This window comes from Bufo bufo, chromosome 3 (assembly GCF_905171765.1).
Source record: "Bufo bufo chromosome 3, aBufBuf1.1, whole genome shotgun sequence".
Taxonomy (NCBI): Eukaryota; Metazoa; Chordata; class Amphibia; order Anura; family Bufonidae; genus Bufo; species Bufo bufo.
In genome coordinates, this window is record NC_053391.1 from 216,663,865 (window position 1) to 216,682,717 (window position 18,853).

The window sequence follows — 18,853 nt, forward strand, 5'->3', positions numbered from 1 at the left end:
GATCAAAAAGTCCCCAAAATGATACCAATAAAAACTACAACCCCTCCCGCAAAAAAATAAGCCCCCACATAGCTATGTTGGTGAAAAAATAAAAAATTTATGTACTTTAGTATATGGCGATGCAAAATAATATTTATTTTTAACACAAAAGTTAGTCAAATATATAAAAAAAAACTATATAAATTTGGTATCGCCATAACTGTATCAACCCACAGAGTTAACTTATCATATCAAATTTACCGCAAAAGGAGCCCCCTAAAAAATAAAAATCACTGACAGAATTGCCATTTTACCCACTTCACCTCCACAAAAAAAAAGGTATAAAATGTGATCAAAAAGACATATTTACCCCAAAATAATACCAATACAGCCCCTCCCACAAAAAACAAGCTCTCACACAGCTATATTGGTGAAAAAATAATTTTCAGCAAATGACATGTTAGAAAATCCTGATGCCGCTCCTGAATACTACCGTGCCCCCCAAAAATTGCATAACAAATTGTGGGGTGCATTTTAGCCCTTGTGAAAAAAAAAAATTTGGGACTAGAGCAACATTATATTGGAAATAAAAGTTAATTTTTACAGCCATGCGTTTCTAAATTGTATGAAACACTTGTTGAGGCAAAGCATTCACTTCACCCCTAGATTTAATCCTTGAGGTGTAGTTTCCAAAATGTGTTCTCTTTCTAGGGATTCCTCAGGGTCTCTTCAAATACGACATGGCACCTGAAAACCATTCCAGCAAAATCTGCCCTTCGTTAATATGGCGCTCCTTTCCTTCTGCGCCCTGCCATGTACCTATACTGCAGATTACGACAACATATGGGGTGTTTCTGTAAACTGCAGAATCTGGGTAGTAAATATTGAGGTTTGTTTGGCTGTTAACCCTTGCTGTTTTTAGAGGAAAAATTGATTAAAATAGAAAATCGGCACAAAAATTAAATTTTTAACTTTCCCCTTCATTTTGTTTTCATTCTTGTGGAACACCTAAAGTGTTAACAAAGTTTGTAAAAATCAGTTTTGAATAACTTGAGGGGTATAGTTTCTCAAATGGGGCGATTTATGGGTGGTTTCTACTATGCAAGTCCCACACAGTGACTTCATAACTGAACTCCTTCTTAAGGCCTCTTGCCCACGACCGTATGCACTCCAAGACATACGGTCCGTGAGCAGGCCCATATGTACCGGAGCGGCATTGATCGTGTGCACGGGAGCGCACAGCATCATAGATTAAAATGATGCTGTGGACCTTGGGCCGCCCGCGGTGCTATTGTCCCGCACTCATATGATCATATGAGTGCGGGACAATACTGTAGTCCCGCGGGCGGCCCGACGTGCACAGCATCATTGTAATCTATGATGCTGTGTGCTCCCGTGCACACGATCAATGCCGCTCTGGGACATATGGGCCCGCTCACGGACCGTATATCTCGGAGTGCATACAGTCGTGGGCAAGAGGCCTAAGTGTGTATACTGAGTTAACTGTCAGTCACTTGATAGTTGTGCACTCTTAAGCTCAGAAACAGCAGATGTTTAAATAAATAAAATTACAACTTTTTCTAAATCTTTTCCCACAAAACTGTATATATAACTTGCTCAGCCCCTACAATTCTATAACATGCTGTATGCAGATTGCACTGCATTTCGTGGTGACTCATTCTTTTTAAGGTAAAGGGAACCTGTCACCGGGATTTTGTGTATAGAGCTGAGGACATGGGTTGCTAGATGGCCGCTAGCACATCCGCAATACCCAGTCCCCATAGCTCTGTGTACTTTTATTGTGTAAAAACACTGATTTGATACATATGCAAATTAACCTGAGATGAGTCCTGTCCCTGACTCATCTCAGGGACAAGACTCATCTTAGGCTAATTTGCATATGTATCAAATCATTTTTTTACACAATAAAACCACATAGAGCTATGGGGACTGGTTATTGCGGATGTGCTAGCGGCCATCTAGCAACCCATGTCCTCAGCTCTATACACAAAATCCCGGTGACAGGTTCCCTTTAAATAGGACCTGTAATTCTCCTGACATGTCTGTTTTAGTAAATAACTGTATTGCACTTGAAATGACAATTGTGGAGCATTTATTCTTATAAACTCTAGGTTGTGTCAATCATATATTATTCCCTCTATAAGTCTATGAATAAAGGTACAATTAGATTTTACCCGTTCGGCAGAAGGGGGTGTCCCTGAACAGTTTAACACTAGAAGTACTGTTTAGATAGTTTCAGACTGTGCAGGGACACATCCCTAACTGGTAACACTCAGTTGTACCTTTAGGCCACCTGCACACAAGTGCGGATGAACGCACATAGGATCCGCATGAATTTCTATGCAGATTTATGTGCGTTTCTGCACCAAAATCCGCAATGTCTAATTGTGGCTATTGGTGTGGATTTGATGCGGTTTTGCTACAGATGTCACCCTTCCATGGATGGAAATGTTCGTCAGAAAATGCGGAGTTAAGTCACCTACTGTACTATGGGATTGTCCGGAAGTGTGGGGGTATTGGACCAGCATCTATGAGGAACTATATAAAAGATATAAGATCAAATTGAAGCGAAGTTTTACGCAGGCAATATCGGGTCTTTTCCCCCGCTCTGAACTGACCCCCTACCAACTACGAGTTAGCATTGAAAGTTTTATGGTCGCAAAGGCCTTGATAATTAAATATTGGGGTACGAAGAATAGTCCTAGCTTTAATGAATGGAGGGCTCGGCTAGACACTATTGAGGCCTATAGAAGAATGACAAGGAAATTGGAGTGATGGCTCCTGCGGGGGCAGGCTCCCTTACTCGCTTCAGGCCCACAGGATCCCTTATATTTGGAATTTCTGGAAACAGAAGTTAAGGTAGTTATTAAAATGCGGATGGACCCCGCAGCAGGGAAGCAAAAGGGATGGGGTGAGTTAAAAGGAACAAGTGTATTAACTTGTATAAAGTATATTTGTAAATTTTAACTGGTTGATATGAAAATTTGTATATTTGTTCCAGAAAATAATAAAGGATTTAAAAAAAAAAAAAAGAAAAAGGGTGAAACCCGCAGCTAAAACCGCAAAGATAATTGACATGCTATTTATTGTGAAATCTGCGCGGCAGGTCAATTTCTGCACGGAAAAATCTGCAAATTGTGCATATCATTTGTGTAATATCATACACTTTGCTAGTACTGTAATACGCTGGATTTTCTTCACACGAGAATCTGTGTGGAAAAACCGCATGCATTCTAGTGTGTGCAAGTGGCCTTAAGCTACTTTCACATCTGCATTTTTGCTGAATTCTTCACGTGTTCAGGAAAAAACGCATCCAATATATAATACAACCGTCTGCATCCGCTCAGAACGGATCCGGTTGTATTATATCCCAAATCAACAAGACAGATCCGTCACTAAATCCATTGTAAGTCAATGGGTGCCAAGGATCAGTTTTTTTTTCGTGTCCAAAAAAACGGATCCGTTACCATTGACTTGCATTGTGTTTCATGACGTCTTGATCAGTATCCCATGTAGTAGAGATTGAGGCACTCAGATCATTCAGTTTTGCATTTAAGAAAGGATTTTTTTATTCATACATTAGTTTCATAATCCAGTTGCCCAATTTTCACATCAAAATCAGTGGTCAGATTTTATTTGCAAATAACGGGTACATAGGACATATCGTCATTGTCAACCAGTATGAAAACTCAAGAAAGAAAAAAAAAAAGAAAAAAGTTATTTGCAGATAAAATCTGACCGCTGAGGAAGGTCCATAGAGACTGAAACGTCCGGTCATTTTTCTTTATTTGATTTTGATGTGAAAATTGGGCAACTGGATTATGAAACTGATGTATGAATAAAAAAATCCTTTCTTAAATGCAAAACTGAAAGATCTGAGTGCCTCAATCTCTACTACATGTAACGTGGCTAATTCAGCCCTTATTGGCACCAGAAAACCCTTAGGTCTCTTTCACACGGGCGAGTATTCCGCGCGGGTGCAATGCGTGAGGTGAACGCATTGCACCCGCACTGAATCCGGACCAATTCACTTCAATGGGGCTGTTCAGATGAGCGGTGATTTTCTTGCATCACTTGTGCGTTGCGTGAAAATCACAGCATGTTCTATATTCTGCGTTTTTCACACAACGCAGGCCCCATAGAAATGAATGGGTCTGTGTGAAAATCGCAAGCATCCGCAAGCAAGTGCGGATGCAGTGCGACTTTCACGCATGGTTGCTAGGAGATGATGTTAGTAAATTGATGAAAGTCAATGTACTGTATTATTTTCCTTTATAACATGGTTATAAAGGAAAATAATAGTATTCTTAATACAGAATGCTTACTAAAATGTTGCTTGAGGGGTTAAATTTTATTTTTAAATTAACTCACCCCATCCACTTGTTGCAGCTGGCACAGTCTTCTTTCTTCATCTTTCAGTACCTTTGAAAGGATCTTTGATGACATAATTGCGCTCGGTGACGTCAGCATTCAGCAGGACCTGAGCGCGATTACGTTATCAAAGGTCATTTTGCAGGTCCTGAAAGATGAAGAAAGAAGACGATGCCGGCTGTGCGAACAAGTGGATGGGGTGAGTAAATTATTATTATTTTTTTAACCCCTCAAGCAACTTTTTAGTAAGCATTCTGTATTAAGAATGCTATTATTTTCCTTTATAACCATGTTATAAGGGAAAATAATAAAATGAATAGAACACCAAACCCAAATCCGAATTTCAGTGCAGAAGTCCAGGTTCGGGTCTGGGTACCACATTCACTAGCACGGAAAAAAAACTGAACATCGGAATGCAATCTCAGTCAAAACTGACTGCAATTGCGTGCCTACTCGCGTTTCCTGTAATGCACACGCGACACATCCGGAGCAAATCTGGGTTGCCCGTGTGAAAGAGGCCTTAGAGTGCGGTTCTTCTTTTCTCCACAATTGATCAGTATCCCATGACGCACTCAAAAATGCTACTTGCGGCGCTTTTGTGTGTGTCATGAGACCGCAACGAAACAGAACAGAATTCATTCTGGTGCACTCCGTTCCGTTCAGTCCCCCATTGACAATGAATAGGGACAAAACTAAAGCGTTTTCCTCAGATTCAAAACTGGAGGGTTTTCCTCTTCAATAGCGGAAAGGGAAAACGCTGGTGTGAAAGTGATCTTAGGCCCCTTGCAGACGAGCATGTGCGGATTAGGTCTGGATGCGTTGCGAATGCGTTCAGTGAAAAATGTGCGATTTTGAAAACAAAGTCATTCAGTTTTGTGATCGCGTTCAGTTGTTATCGCTCGGGTGCAATGCGATTTAATGCATTTTGCACGCGCGTGATAAAAAACTGAAGGTATACAAATATCTCTTAGCAACCATCCGTGAAAAACGCATCGCATCCGCATTTGCTTGCGGATGCGATTTTCACGCAGCTCCATTCCCTTCTATGGGGCCAGTGTTGCGTGAAAAACGCAGAATATAGAACATGCACATGTACACTGGCACATGTACACTGCCCCATTGAAATCAATGGGTACGGATTCCACGCAGGCGCAATGCGTTCGCATTATGCATTGCACCCACGCTGAATACTCGCTCGGCCGAAAGGGGCCTTTGCGTTGTGAAGATCCGGCAGGCAGATCACAATTCTGGAGCATCTATTCTTATGGCTCTATGTTGTGCCATTCCTTTATTATTTCTACTAGAAGTTATGAATGAATTGCTAGCAGTCTGCAGTAAGGGTACAGAGGGGAGGTAACAAGTTGGGGGTGTTTACCTGCACAGTCTGACAATGGCAGCACTGATTGGATAGAGTGAGTCTCTGCAGGTGCACACCCCCAACTGGTTACCTCCCCTCTGTACCCTTACTGAAGGCTATTAGCAATTCATTTATAACTTCTAGTAGAAATAACAGAGGAATGGCACAACATACAGACGTAAGAATAGATGCTCCAGAATTGTTATTACATGGGAAATGCATGTAGCTATTAAAACAGGCATGTCCGGAGTGGTGGAAGGTCCTCTTTAAATTCACTCCTGGTTTTGACTTCCAAATCTGCATCAGAAAACCTTAATATGTGTCCCTACCCTAATTCATAAAAGTCAAACAGGAATAATATAGGAATGGCACAACATACAGTTATAAGAATAGATGTTCTAGAATTGTTATTGCAGGGCAAATGTAAGTAGTTGCTAAAAGACATCAGGAGAGGTGACAGGTCTTTTTAAACCCCCAAATGGATTAATAAATCCAGCAGAATTTTAATATTGAAAGCAGCTGTGTATTAATGTAGGAAATGACCTGAAAGTATTTACAAAGTTACTCAACATTTTACGACTGTTTCCAATGTGAATTGTATTAACAGTTGTAATTTAAAATTCATCATATGGTATATGAATATACTATATTTTGCAGGTTTTTTTCGCCGTAGCATTACAAAAAATGCTGTTTACAGGTGTAAGAATGGTGGACACTGTGAGATGGACATGTACATGCGGCGAAAGTGTCAAGAGTGTCGGTTGAAGAAGTGTAAGGCTGTTGGCATGCTTGCAGAATGTAAGTATACAATTCACACATTTAAATATTTACTGTAATTTCATGCATCTTTGCATAAATCAATACTACAGGCAAATATAAGAAACTTTGTAATATGTCTTAACAAAGAAAAGTTATCTACAGTTAACAGCCGTTTCTCCCACCTTCCCTTTCTAAAAGTTTTTCTCAAAAATTTGTGAGAAATCCATCTTATGAGACAAAGACAGTGCTTGCTCACTGGAGGAACAGTTTATTTCATCCCATGGAAGTCTATAGACTATAGAGAGGGGAAGGGAGGAGATGGGAGGATGTGGAGACAGAAACAGAGAGACAAATTAGTGATGATTCAGCAGATTCAGAAGCTAATAGTAATAGTTTTTTCTCATTTCAAGTGCTTTATTCACATTTATACTGTTCAGTACTTCTCTATAAGTGTGCCATATGGTGCTTTTGAGTGAGAGAGGATTAGAGAGCAGAATCTGCTGTCTCTATGTGTGGAGATTGAGATGTGATGAGCAGCTCAGAGACAACTGAGAAATTGAGATGCACCATGAAAAGGAGAAAAAAATTAATAAATGCCACATACAAGTCATGTTATGGTCAGATACAGTGATCACTCGTGTATATATGGAAGCTTATTATGAAAAGTTATACATTACTCTGATTCTGCCGCTTACAGAAATACCTCACATGTGGTGAAAAACTGCTCTATGGGCACATGGCAGTGGTCAAAAGGAAAGGAGCACCATATGGTTTTTGGAGGCAGATTTTGCTAGAATGGTTTTTAGGCACAATTTTGTATTTGAAGAAACCCTGACGTATCCCATACAGTGGCAACCCTCAAAAAGTGACCCCATTTTGGAAACTACACCCTCAAAGAATATATTAATGGGTGTACTGAGCACTTTGACCCCCTAAGCGTTTTACGGAATTTGGAAACACTGTGGCTGTAAAAAATTACGTTTCATTTCTTCCAATATAGTGTTGCTTTAGCCCCAAATTTTTCATTTTCACAAGGGGTAACAGGAGAAAAAGCACCCCATAATTACTTACCCATTTTCTCCTGAATACGGCAACACTCCATATGTGGCGGTAAACTGTTGTAGGGGAATATGGCAGGACTCAGAAAGAAAGGAGCGCCATATGGCTTTTGCAGTGCAGATTTTGATGGATTAGTTTACGGGTGCCATTATTTTTTTATTTTTTGAGTGATTGACTCTTAGGCCGAGTTCACACGAACGTGTGTGACCCGTGCCCGTGCTGCGGGTCGCAATGCACGATCGCCGGCCTTAGGTCAGCCGCATCGGATCACGGACCCATTCACTTTAATGGGTCCGCGATCCGCCCGTTCCACAAAAAGATAGAACATGTCCTATCTTTTTGCGGAACGGAAGTACGGGATGCAACCCCACGGAAGCGTAGTTCCGTGCGGCCGTTCCACTATTCCGGATTTGCGGACCCATTAAAGTGAATGGGTCCGCATCCGTGATACGGAATGCACACGGAACTGTGGCCGTGTATTGCGGCCCGCAATACGGCCACGGATCACACACGTTCGTGTGAACTAGGCCTTATGTGGGATGAGGCAACGTTTTCATTGGTACCATTTTGGGGTATATAATACTTATTGATCACTCAATATTATGCATTTTGTAATGCGAGGTGACAAAAAATCACTGTTCTGGCATAGATTTTGTTTATTTTATTTTTACAGCGTTCACCTGACAGAGTATATCATGTGATCTTTTTATAGAGCAGGTTATTACGGACGCGCCGATACCTAATATGTCTATAATTTTTATTTTTGTTACATTTTACACAGCGAAAGCATTTTTGAATAGCATAAAATCTTGTTTTTGTGTTGCCTTGTTCTGAGAGGATACCAATGAGCAATAAAAACACAAAACCGGAATACGGTTGTACAGCAGAAATAAAACGCAAGTGTCAAAAATGAATAGCTCCTAGATGGGACAAACCCAGACACTCAGCATATACAAAAATATATATCCAATTATATATATCTAAATATATCTTTATTGAAATTGATAAAACAAATAAATAGATGCATAAATTGAGAGCCATATTTATTTTTTATTTTTCTGCCGATTGTATTTGGCAGGGTCTCATTTTTTGCAGGATGAGATGACGGTTTGATTGGTTCCATTTTGGGGTACATACGACTTTTTGATCACTTGGTACTACACTTTTTGTGAGGCAAGGTGACCAAAAAATGGCTGTTTTGGCATAGTTTTTAATTTTATTTTTACAGCATTCACCTGAGGGGGCATATAATGTGATATTTTTATAGAGCAGGTTGTTATAAATTAAAAATTGTTATATATTATAGTAAATTGATCATGCCCTGTTTTATGTACTAGGTTTGTTAACTGAAGTACAATGCAAGTCAAAGAGGCTCAGGAAAAACTGTAAGCAAAACAGTTCAGTATACTGTAATGTGAAAGTGGAAGATGATGCAAATGACAGCAGACAAGTTTCATCAACTACAAAGTTAGCGAAAGTGAGTAAATGTCTTATTCTACTCGATATAAAAAAAATTATCCAGAGGGACACATAATCTAAATTGGGCACAAACGTAAACTTCAGTAAGCTGCACTAAAGCAGGTTACCAAAATTATTATTTTATTATTATAATTTTGCACATCCACTACATCTCTTCAAATGTACCTTAGTTTATGATTGTCAATGTCATGCACAAATATCAAATTGTCATTTCTATTTCAGCAGGCAGTAACACGACTAGAACTGACAGCTGAAGACTGCAAGATGATTGATCATATAGTTACGGAATATCAAAAATACAGCTCTCCAGTAGATGAACACAAATTATTTGTAAGTCCTCAATATGTTATCTTTCATATTTCACATAACAGACCAGGGCTGCCACAAGGGCAGTACTGGCGATACTGCAGTCAGGGGCCCAGAGCTGCTGGGGGGCCAGGGTCCAGTCACTTGAGGTTTGGCAGCCTCATTAATATTTACTTAAAAGAATATTAATGCAGCTGTGTGACCCTTGGGCTTGATATGAGTTGAAGGAGGGACCTTCGTGCAGCAAATAGACTTTTACAAAATAAATACTTTTTGTAAGTTTTTTGTAACATTAACTTCACAGTAGTATTGAGCGAAGCGAGCCGCGGATCAAAGATCCAAAGTCGACTGGTTCAATCACTTCAGTTTTAATGCTATCTCCGTATACCATTAAAATGTATTGCCTCAGTGTAGGCAAAATTCATTTCACCCAAAGTCGTGTGAGACTTTGGTGAATTAATTAATTACATCTGCTTCTTTAAAAAAAAAAAAAAATTTAATATAGCAATCCGAAGTCGGGTTTGGTACAGAGGTACCAGCCAGTAACAAATCCGACTTCATATTTCTATTTTGAAATGTCTTTAAAGACGCAGATGTGATTACTAAATTAATTCACCAAAGCCTTGCGGGACTAAGACGAATTTTGCCTACACGGAGCCAATACATTTTAATGCTGTACGCGGAGACAACATTAAGGAAGTGTCTGAACGAATCGACTTTGGATCTCTGATCTGAAGCTCGATTCGCTCAACACTACTTCACAGTATAGAAAGGCTCTGTATTAAAGGCTGCAGACTGCTCTTACCATATTCCTCCTATCACTAGTTATTTGCACACTAGCACTTTTTCATCATTATACCTTCCCTATTCTGACTGTAAATTTTTAATAAAAATGTTTATAGGAAGTAATAAAAGCAATAAAACCTTTACCAGCAGACAGATATTATACCTTTCTTTTTAATGAGACAAGTAAGGCTACTTTCACACTAGCGTTCGGGTGTCTGCTCGTGCGCACCGTTTGAAGGGGCTCACGAGCGGCCCCGAACGCATCCGTCTGGCCCCAATGCATTCTCAGTGGAGGCGGATCCACTGAGAATGCATCCGCCTGCCAGCGTTCAGCCTCCGCTCCGCTCAGTGAGCGGACACCTGAACGCTGCTTGCAGCGTTCGGGTGTCCGCCTGGCCGTGCGGAGGCGAGCGGATCCGTCCAGACTTATAATGGAAGTCAATGGGGACGGATCCGCTTGAAGATGACACAATATGGCTCAATCTTCAAGCGGATCCGTTCCCCATTGACTTTCAATGTAAAGTCTGAACGGATCCGCTCAGACAACTTTCACACTTAGAAAATTTTCTAAGTTTTAATGCAGACGCATCCGTTCTGAACGGATGCGAACGTCTGCATTATCGGAGCGGATCCGTCTGATGAAACATCAGACGGATCCGCTCCGAACGCTAGTGTGAAAGTAGCCTAAGAAACTCTACTATATTCATTCACACAATAGAATTTAAAGCTCTATATACAGAGAGAAAAAAATAAAATAGCGTTCTTATGGAAAGCTGTCTTCCAAGGAGATAGTAATATTCTCATGAATCTGGTATTTCTTGCTCCTGGTCAGGTAGTCTCTCTTGGGAGAATGGGTACAAATGTCTATTCACTGAATTTGCTTAGAGATGCTGTGAACAGAAGGTAATCCTTTCTCTCTCCATTAAGTGAAATGACTGATGGACAATTCTTATTATAATCCCTGTTCATTAGCATATATTGATACCACTTATTATGAGTCAATTCAGTCCTAAATAGAAATTTTGTTTTAAAAATCAGATCTGGCATGGTATGGGGACAGGTCTGCTCGATTATCCAAAACTTCACAAACAATATTCTGCTGTTTTGGCTAATAGAAGTAGTCAGAGAATAAACTGGATACATGGTTTATGAGTCTGGTGTATTCATTAGAAACGAGAACCTCCACCCTTTCCCTTTATAAATGATGTGTTCCATTTTGGTGAATAGGAAAACTGACCTGTTTCCATACTATTTTGTGCTTCAGTCTGGGCCGGTGCAAGGATTTTTGCCGCCCTAGGCAAGATAAAAATTGCCGCCCTCCCCCTTTCCTTATCAGATGATCTGCCCATATCATGACATCACATATGTTCCACCCCTTTCTCAGCTTTTAAATTAAAAGAACTGCTATGTTTCCCTTACGGTTGGTTAATCCAGCTTCTTGTAGCTGTCTCTTTTTGCGGAACGGAATTGCGGACCCATATATTTCTATTTCAATTCCGATCCTGAAAAAAATAGAACATGTCCTATTCTTGTCCGCAATAGCGGACAAGAATAAGCATATTCTCTTAGTGTCAGCAATGTGCGGTCCGCAAAATGCGGATGCACATTGCCACTGTCCGTGTTTTGTGGATCCGCAAAACACACACGGATGTGTGAATGGACCCTAAATGTGAGGTAAATTAGTTTCCAATGTAGTATTAATAACTAAACAATTACATAATAAACATATTGCATTGTCTACTTACCACCAGGACAATAAGATGATCTGGTCTCTGGCTGCAGTCTGGATCTTGGTCTGGCTCTCTGGACTCCCTTGTCACTCTCTTCTCCCCCCTCCCTCCCTTGTCACTCCCCCCCCCTCCCTCCCTTGTCACTCTCATCCCCCCCCCTCCCTTGTCACTCTCATTCTACCCCCCCCCCTTGTCACTCTCATTCTACCCCCCACTTGTCACTCTCATTCTACCCCCCACTTGTCACTCTCATTCTACCCCCCACTTGTCACTCTCATTCTACCCCCCACTTGTCACTCTCATTCTACCCCCCACTTGTCACTCTCATTCTACCCCCCTCTTGTCACTCTCATTCTACCCCCCTCTTGTCACTCTCATTCTACCCCCCCCCCTTGTCACTCTCATTTTACACCCCCTTGTCACTCTCATTTTACACCCCCCCCTGTCACTCTCATTTTACACCCCCCCTTGTCACTCTCATTTTACACCCCCCCCGTCACTCTCATTTTACACCCCCCCTGTCACTCTCATTTTACACCCCCCCCCTTGTCACTCTCATTTTACACCCCCCCTCCCTTGTCATTTTACACCCCCCCCCCCCCCCCCACCTCTTGTGTAGCGTGGCCGAGCTCTGTTCGGTCCGCGGTACAGGAGCATTTGTTTCCTGTACCCGGCCGGACTGAAAGGAAGTGCACACTAAGTGAGCACTTTCTGTCAGTCCGGCCGGGTACAGGAAACAAAAGCTCCGGTACCGCGGACCGAACAGAGCTCGGCCACGCTACATTAACAACAGCAGTAGCACAGAGCAGACACAGCAGGCGCAGGCAGGCTGCGCAGCACTGAGCCGGCGGCCGGAGATTCTTTAGAGCGGCAAGCGCTCAGGAGGCGCAGCATGAGGGGCACCGCCGGCCGGCCACCCAAACTTATATAACCAACTTTTTTGCATTTTTTTTCTTACACCGAAAAAGGGCGCCCCCTGCTAAATGGCGCCCTAGGCGACTGCCTAAGTCGCCTTACTGGTGGCGCCGGCCCTGGCTTCAGTAGGACAGCATAACCTGATGACAGATCTGCTTTTAAATTACCGTACTTTTTTTTTCTATACCTCAAAATTTGACAGGAAAAAATAATTCTATCTAGTCTTCATTGCTAAAATAGCCATTTATTTGCTTCCACTCAATTTTTGTATGACCAGTTTCATACAACCTTATTATGGTCACATTTTAATGCATGTGTTCAAAATATATGTGGCCAGATTTATCATTCATCTGACAGCTCACTCCACTTTAACATATGGCTAAAGTCAGTTTTAGCCAAGTCAGATTTATGATCGGCCCTTTAAGACTGTAATAAATCTGGTTTGACGGTACGGTAGCAGTTTATCCGTCAGTAAGCAGCTTTACAAAAGTCGCACGTTTTTATGAAAAAGTCGCATGTTCTATTAAAAAGTCTCACTGGAGTGAAATTGCGACTTTTTTGCGACTTTTTAAATAGTCCCAATAGTAAATCTGTCTAGTGATTCATTTACATAAGAAAACACGCCCACTTTCAGAAAACTGGCGAGCATAGTGCAGAGCAGAAAAAAGTTGCAAATTTGTGCGCAGTTTTAGCGTTTGGGACTTTTTCACTCCATTATTCTGACATGAGCTAATGATAAATCTGGCCCATTGTGTTCTAAATACAACAGTACAATCAGGAATCAAGGGTTTTGCCAAGTCACAGTACATACCCTAAAATGCAGCTACTCAGGAATCCACAAGCGAGCCATATGTTTAGTTAACAAATTTGTGAGGTCAAAAACATATTATAGTAGTCTATTAAACAAAGACAACTTCTGTTAGTTAAGGCACTCATTGATGTATAGAACAGTAGCTATGTTAGCAAATTATTGTCCTGATTAATATTATTCATACTTTTAGTCTTAAAGGGGATAACCAGACCCTTGACCCATACCCTTGATGCTCCCTTGCCGCTTCCTAGGCCCACAACAGTCTCTGTATTATGGCCTCCAGTGATGACGTTTCTGACATTGGTTGCAGCAGTCCCACATGGTGTTGAATCATTATAGTAGGAAGTCAGAGACCAGCAGGGGACTCAGTGGCCTGGAAGCAGTGGGTGATCAGTAAGACATTACAGATTTTCTATGCATTACCATATTCTGACCCCCATAACTATTTTATATTTATGTCTACAGAGCTGTTATATTTTAATAGTACTGGCATTTTGGGACACAACGATGCCTATGATCTTTATTTTTTATTGTTTAGTTTTAATATAGGGAAAGGGGAGTGATTAAAATGTTTCTATTTTTAAATACATATTTTGCACTTTTTTAAAGTCCAACTATGGGATCTGAACATGGGATCATCTTATTGCTTGTCCCATAGACCGCAATGAATTACCATTACAATTTTTGGGAGATTCGCTATGTTCCTATGAAGCCCTGCCACAGGCTGGCACCATAGGAATATAGCTGTAGCAGGCCTCGGTTTCCTCAGAAGGACTGAGGCTGCCTGAGCAACCAAACAACTCTCTCGAGCCATTTGGGCCCTCTCAGATGCTGTGGTTGCAATTGACCACAGCATCTGAGGGGCTAAAAAGCTGTGACTGGCATTATTGCCGATCACAGACTTTACTTCAAGGTGTCTGCTGTGTAAAACAGCATGCATCAGAGGTCTATGGCACATGCTCACCTTCTAAACAGGTGCCATCTATAAAGAACTGACATGTGCCGTACATGTAGCCACATGTCGTGAATGGGTTAAAGGTGTCTTTCTGGAAAAGAATATTCATGACTTATCCTCAGGATAATTTTACATCCAGCACCTGCGGCGCTCCAGTGAATGCTGTGGCTTCCTCATTACAAAATATCGACCCCGATTTATGTAAAGGCACTTAATTCATAATTTGCCTATAGTCCTAAGACTGTTTTTGTCTTATCTTGACATATGGCTTTCACTCTTATAAAACTTAACTTTTATTACAGCAGAATCATTATGACTGACCATTAAATTTACCCATTTAAAAACTATCAGCCTATTTTTTGTTAATGGATCAATTTATACTCCATTCACTATCTGGACTGTAATTCAATAAGGGGCTGGAAGCTGCGTGCTGGCTCCAGACACCCCCCTATTCTTATGCTGAATACACGTGTTTAGGCTGAATACACTTGATGCCAAATACACTCCATTATTATGCTGAATACACTTGTGTTAGGCTGAGTACACCTATTGCTAAATACACTCCATTATGCTGAATACACTCCATTATGCTGAATACACTCGATATTAATAGGCTACACCACTGCGCTAAAAACACCCTCAATGACTGTCCCCCGACATGTTTCGCCAGCTAACCTGGCGTCTTCAGGGGATCGGACAGTCTACACATTGGTGGGCGTGGCATGTATCTTCACGGTTGCGTCATATGCCTTACATTTAATGGTTATCTGCTTAGCCATTGGGCCAGGTGTATCAGACGCTCAACCCTTAGGAATCTCCGCGTATCACCTACTATCCTCCCAAATCTCTTACCTAGTCCCGCGCATGTCACCGGACTTAAACTTCTTACCCTTTTGGCTTTCATTCCGTGCAAGTCAGGGAACTTAGTCTGTTTCTCACACGGTGATCGTTACTGCGCATAATTCCGGACTTAGGTGATTTTCTATCACTCCACAATAATTGCACTGCTCTAGACTATGCATTTACAACCTCGATACCATTTGTAACATACAAATTTTATTGATCCACATTATTAATTCAGTGATTCCTGCTCTATATATGCTTATTTGTAGATGGATATATAGAATGAAGAATAAAGGAAAAAACATGATTAACCATAAGATAACATGATTTACATTTTTTACTTCATTATTATGCTTATTAATCAATTATGTATGCAAAATATAGAATGGATTCACTACTTGATTTAATTTGAATGTGAATCATGATTTTTGGCTTTATACATTACTTACACAATTTTTGACATGATTTACATATTTATGCTATAGATAATGTAATCACTTCTACTATTTGTCAATCATGATTATTACACGTTATATATACCCCTATCGTAATATAATTATTATAACTGATGTACAGGTCTTATTTGCCAGTGCAATAGGGGCTATAAAGTTATTTTTAAACTCCCCACCTTCAATCATATCTCTATCTACGCATCCACAGCTAACATTTTATTGTTATTTTTGTATATTTATTTATTGTATCAGCTAATAATTCCCTCTTAATAATGGTAATACTTTTTCCAATTGAATATTTAAATTAAATGGGAGTATTAAATGGGAATTAGTAATATATCCCCATTTCTTATTTATCCAGTATATACAGTGGATATAAAAAGTCTACACACCCCTTTTAAAATGTCAGGTTTCTGTGATGTAAAAAAATGAGACAATAAATCATTTCAGAACTTTTTCCACCTTTAATGTGACCTATAAACTGTACAACTCAACTGAAAAACAAACTGAAATCTTTTAGGTAGAGGGAAGAAAAAATATAAAAATAAAATAATTGGTTGCATAAGTGTGCACACCCTTAAACTAAGGCCTCATGCACACGACCGTTGTTTGGGTCCGCATCCGAGCCGCCGTTTTAGCGGCTCGGATGCGGACCCATTTACTTCAATGGGGCCGCAAAAGATGAGGACAGCACTCCATGTGCTGTCCGTATCCGTGGCTCTGTTCTCCGGCCCCGTTAAAAAAATATAACATGTCCTATTCTTGTCCGCGCTTTGCGGACAATAATAGGCATTTATATTGCCGGCGCCCGTTCCGTTCCGCAAATTGCGGAAGGCAACTCGGGCGGCTTCCGTTTTTTGCAGATCCGCAGTTTGCGGACCGCAAAAAAAAACGACACGGTCGGGTGCATGAGGCCTAATACTTTGTTGAAGCACCTTTTGATTTCATTACAGCATTCTTTTTGGGTATGAGTCTATCAGCATGGCACATTTTGACTTGGCAAGATTTGCCCACTCTTCTTCCTGTGCACAGCCCTCTTTAGATCACCCCACAGATTTTCAATCGGATTCAGGTCTGGGCTCTGGCTGGACCATTTCAAAACTTTAATCTTCTTCTGGTGAAGCCATTCCTTTGTTGATTTGGATGTATGCTTTGGGTCGTTGTCATGCTGAAAGATGAAGTTCCTCTTCATGTTCAGCTTTCTAGCAGAAGCCTGAAGGTTTTGTGCCAATATTGACTGGTATTTAGAACTGTTCATAATTCCCTCTAGCTTAACTAAGGCCCCAGTTCCAGCTGAAGAAAAACAGCCCTAAAGCATGATGCTGCCACCACCATGCTTCACTGTGGGTATGGTGTTCTTTTGGTGATGTGCAGTGTTGTTTTTGCGCCAAACATATCTTTTGGAATGATGGCCAAAAAGGTCAACCTTGGTTTCATCAGACCATAACACCTTTTCCTACATGCTTTTGGGAGACTTCAGATGTGTTTTTGCAAAATGTAGCCTGGCTTGGATGTTTTTCTTCGTAAGAAAAGGATTTCGTCTTGCCACTCTACCCCATAGCCCACCCACAATAAATGGTTACTACACTTGAGCAAGGGATAAACTTGTCCATGTCCAGGTGCCTCACCACGGCTGTGTGGGGGATTGGTAGACTGCCTTGGTGGGTTGCTGAGTGGGCAGAGACCAGCGGTACTCTGCCCTGGTGCCAGCGCTACCACGGAAGTAGCCTGGTTGTTGGAGGGGGAGACCGACTGTCTCCCCTTTAGATACACCGCTCTGCTGTTGTAGGGAGAGACCGGCTGTCTCCCCTTTAGATAGACCACCATGCTGCTGTGGGGGGAGACCGACTGTCTCCCCTTTGGCTAAATAGCCCTGTTGCTGGGGGACAGGACTGACTGTCCCTACCCCCTGTGCTGTGAGTGCAGAGACCACGGTCCCATCTGCATGATTGTGGGGCTTACTGTCTCCACTGGTGCATTAAACTGCCGCTGGGGGATGGAGACTGGGCTCCCAATTCCCTGCATATCACACTGCCGCTGGGGAATGGAGACTGGGCTCCCAATTCCCTGTACATCACACGGTCGCTGGGGAATAGAGACTGGGCTCCCAATTCCCTGCATATCACATTGCCGCTAGAGGGCAGGACCGACTGTCTCTGCCCCCTGTAACTCAGCCTGCCGCTGGGGAATAGAGACTGGGCTCCCAATTCCCTGCAGGGGCAGTGGAGAGACCTCGGTCCCATCTCCATCGGCCACCTGGGGTTCTTCCCAGTAAACATCCACAATATCCTCCCAGCTGAAGGGCTCTGGACCTGGGTCTGACTTCTTGCTGTCCTGCTGAGCCTTCCCAATGGAGTGGAAGAGATCTCGGTAGTCCTGCTCCAGTTCCCACTCCAGGGTTGCTAGGTGAGCCAGGTCTTTCTCTACCTCATGGGGGTCATCCCAATCCTGCCTAGCCTCCCTCTCATAGAAAATGTCCTGAAGTCTGGACTGTGCAGGACTCCCGAAGTCAGGCTCTGCAAAGGACTCCCATAACAAGCCAGGACCATCAAACTCCTCTCTCTCTGGCTTGTCATGCTCAGCTGTCCAGGGTATATACTGTGCCATATACCACCAGAGCGCCTGGTAGGCATCCTCCAGCCATTCCCGGTGCTTTAGTTCCTTCACCCATTCCTCCAGGGGCTGCTCTCCCAGGAAGGGCATCCGCAGGGCCACTTGCTTCTGCAATCGCTGCTCTTCACTGGGGAGACTCTCGCCTCCCTGGTATTGTACATTATCCAGGGCCTGGTACCAGATGCCTTTCCTTAATGCATCCCGGCCATCCAGGTCTTCCTCATCGTATGCCACTGCTGGTTCCATCCTACTGCTGTCAGGGACGCTGTACTGGAACATGCGTTGCCCTCAAATTGTAATTCCAGGGAATGATGTTTCTTTGTAGCTGTCCTTCTGGGCTGTGAGAACGATCCCGCCGCTTGCCACCAATTGTAACGGCATACAAGGGAATGCTCCAAACTCTGAACGGAACCTCAC

At 42.0% G+C, this 18,853-nt stretch overlaps 1 protein-coding gene across 3 annotated transcripts in view; it reads left to right on the forward strand.

Annotated features, from left to right (window-relative positions):
• LOC120994998 (bile acid receptor-like) overlaps positions 1 to 18,853 on the forward strand; it is a 200,763-nt gene that overhangs the window by 148,756 nt on the left and 33,154 nt on the right. For all 3 annotated transcript variants that reach the window (XM_040423939.1, XM_040423940.1, XM_040423941.1), the window contains 3 exons: positions 6,386 to 6,526; positions 8,884 to 9,023; positions 9,248 to 9,355. In XM_040423939.1, coding sequence (XP_040279873.1) covers positions 6,386 to 6,526; positions 8,884 to 9,023; positions 9,248 to 9,355 — 389 coding nt within the window. The remainder of the gene's footprint in view (positions 1 to 6,385; positions 6,527 to 8,883; positions 9,024 to 9,247; positions 9,356 to 18,853) is intronic.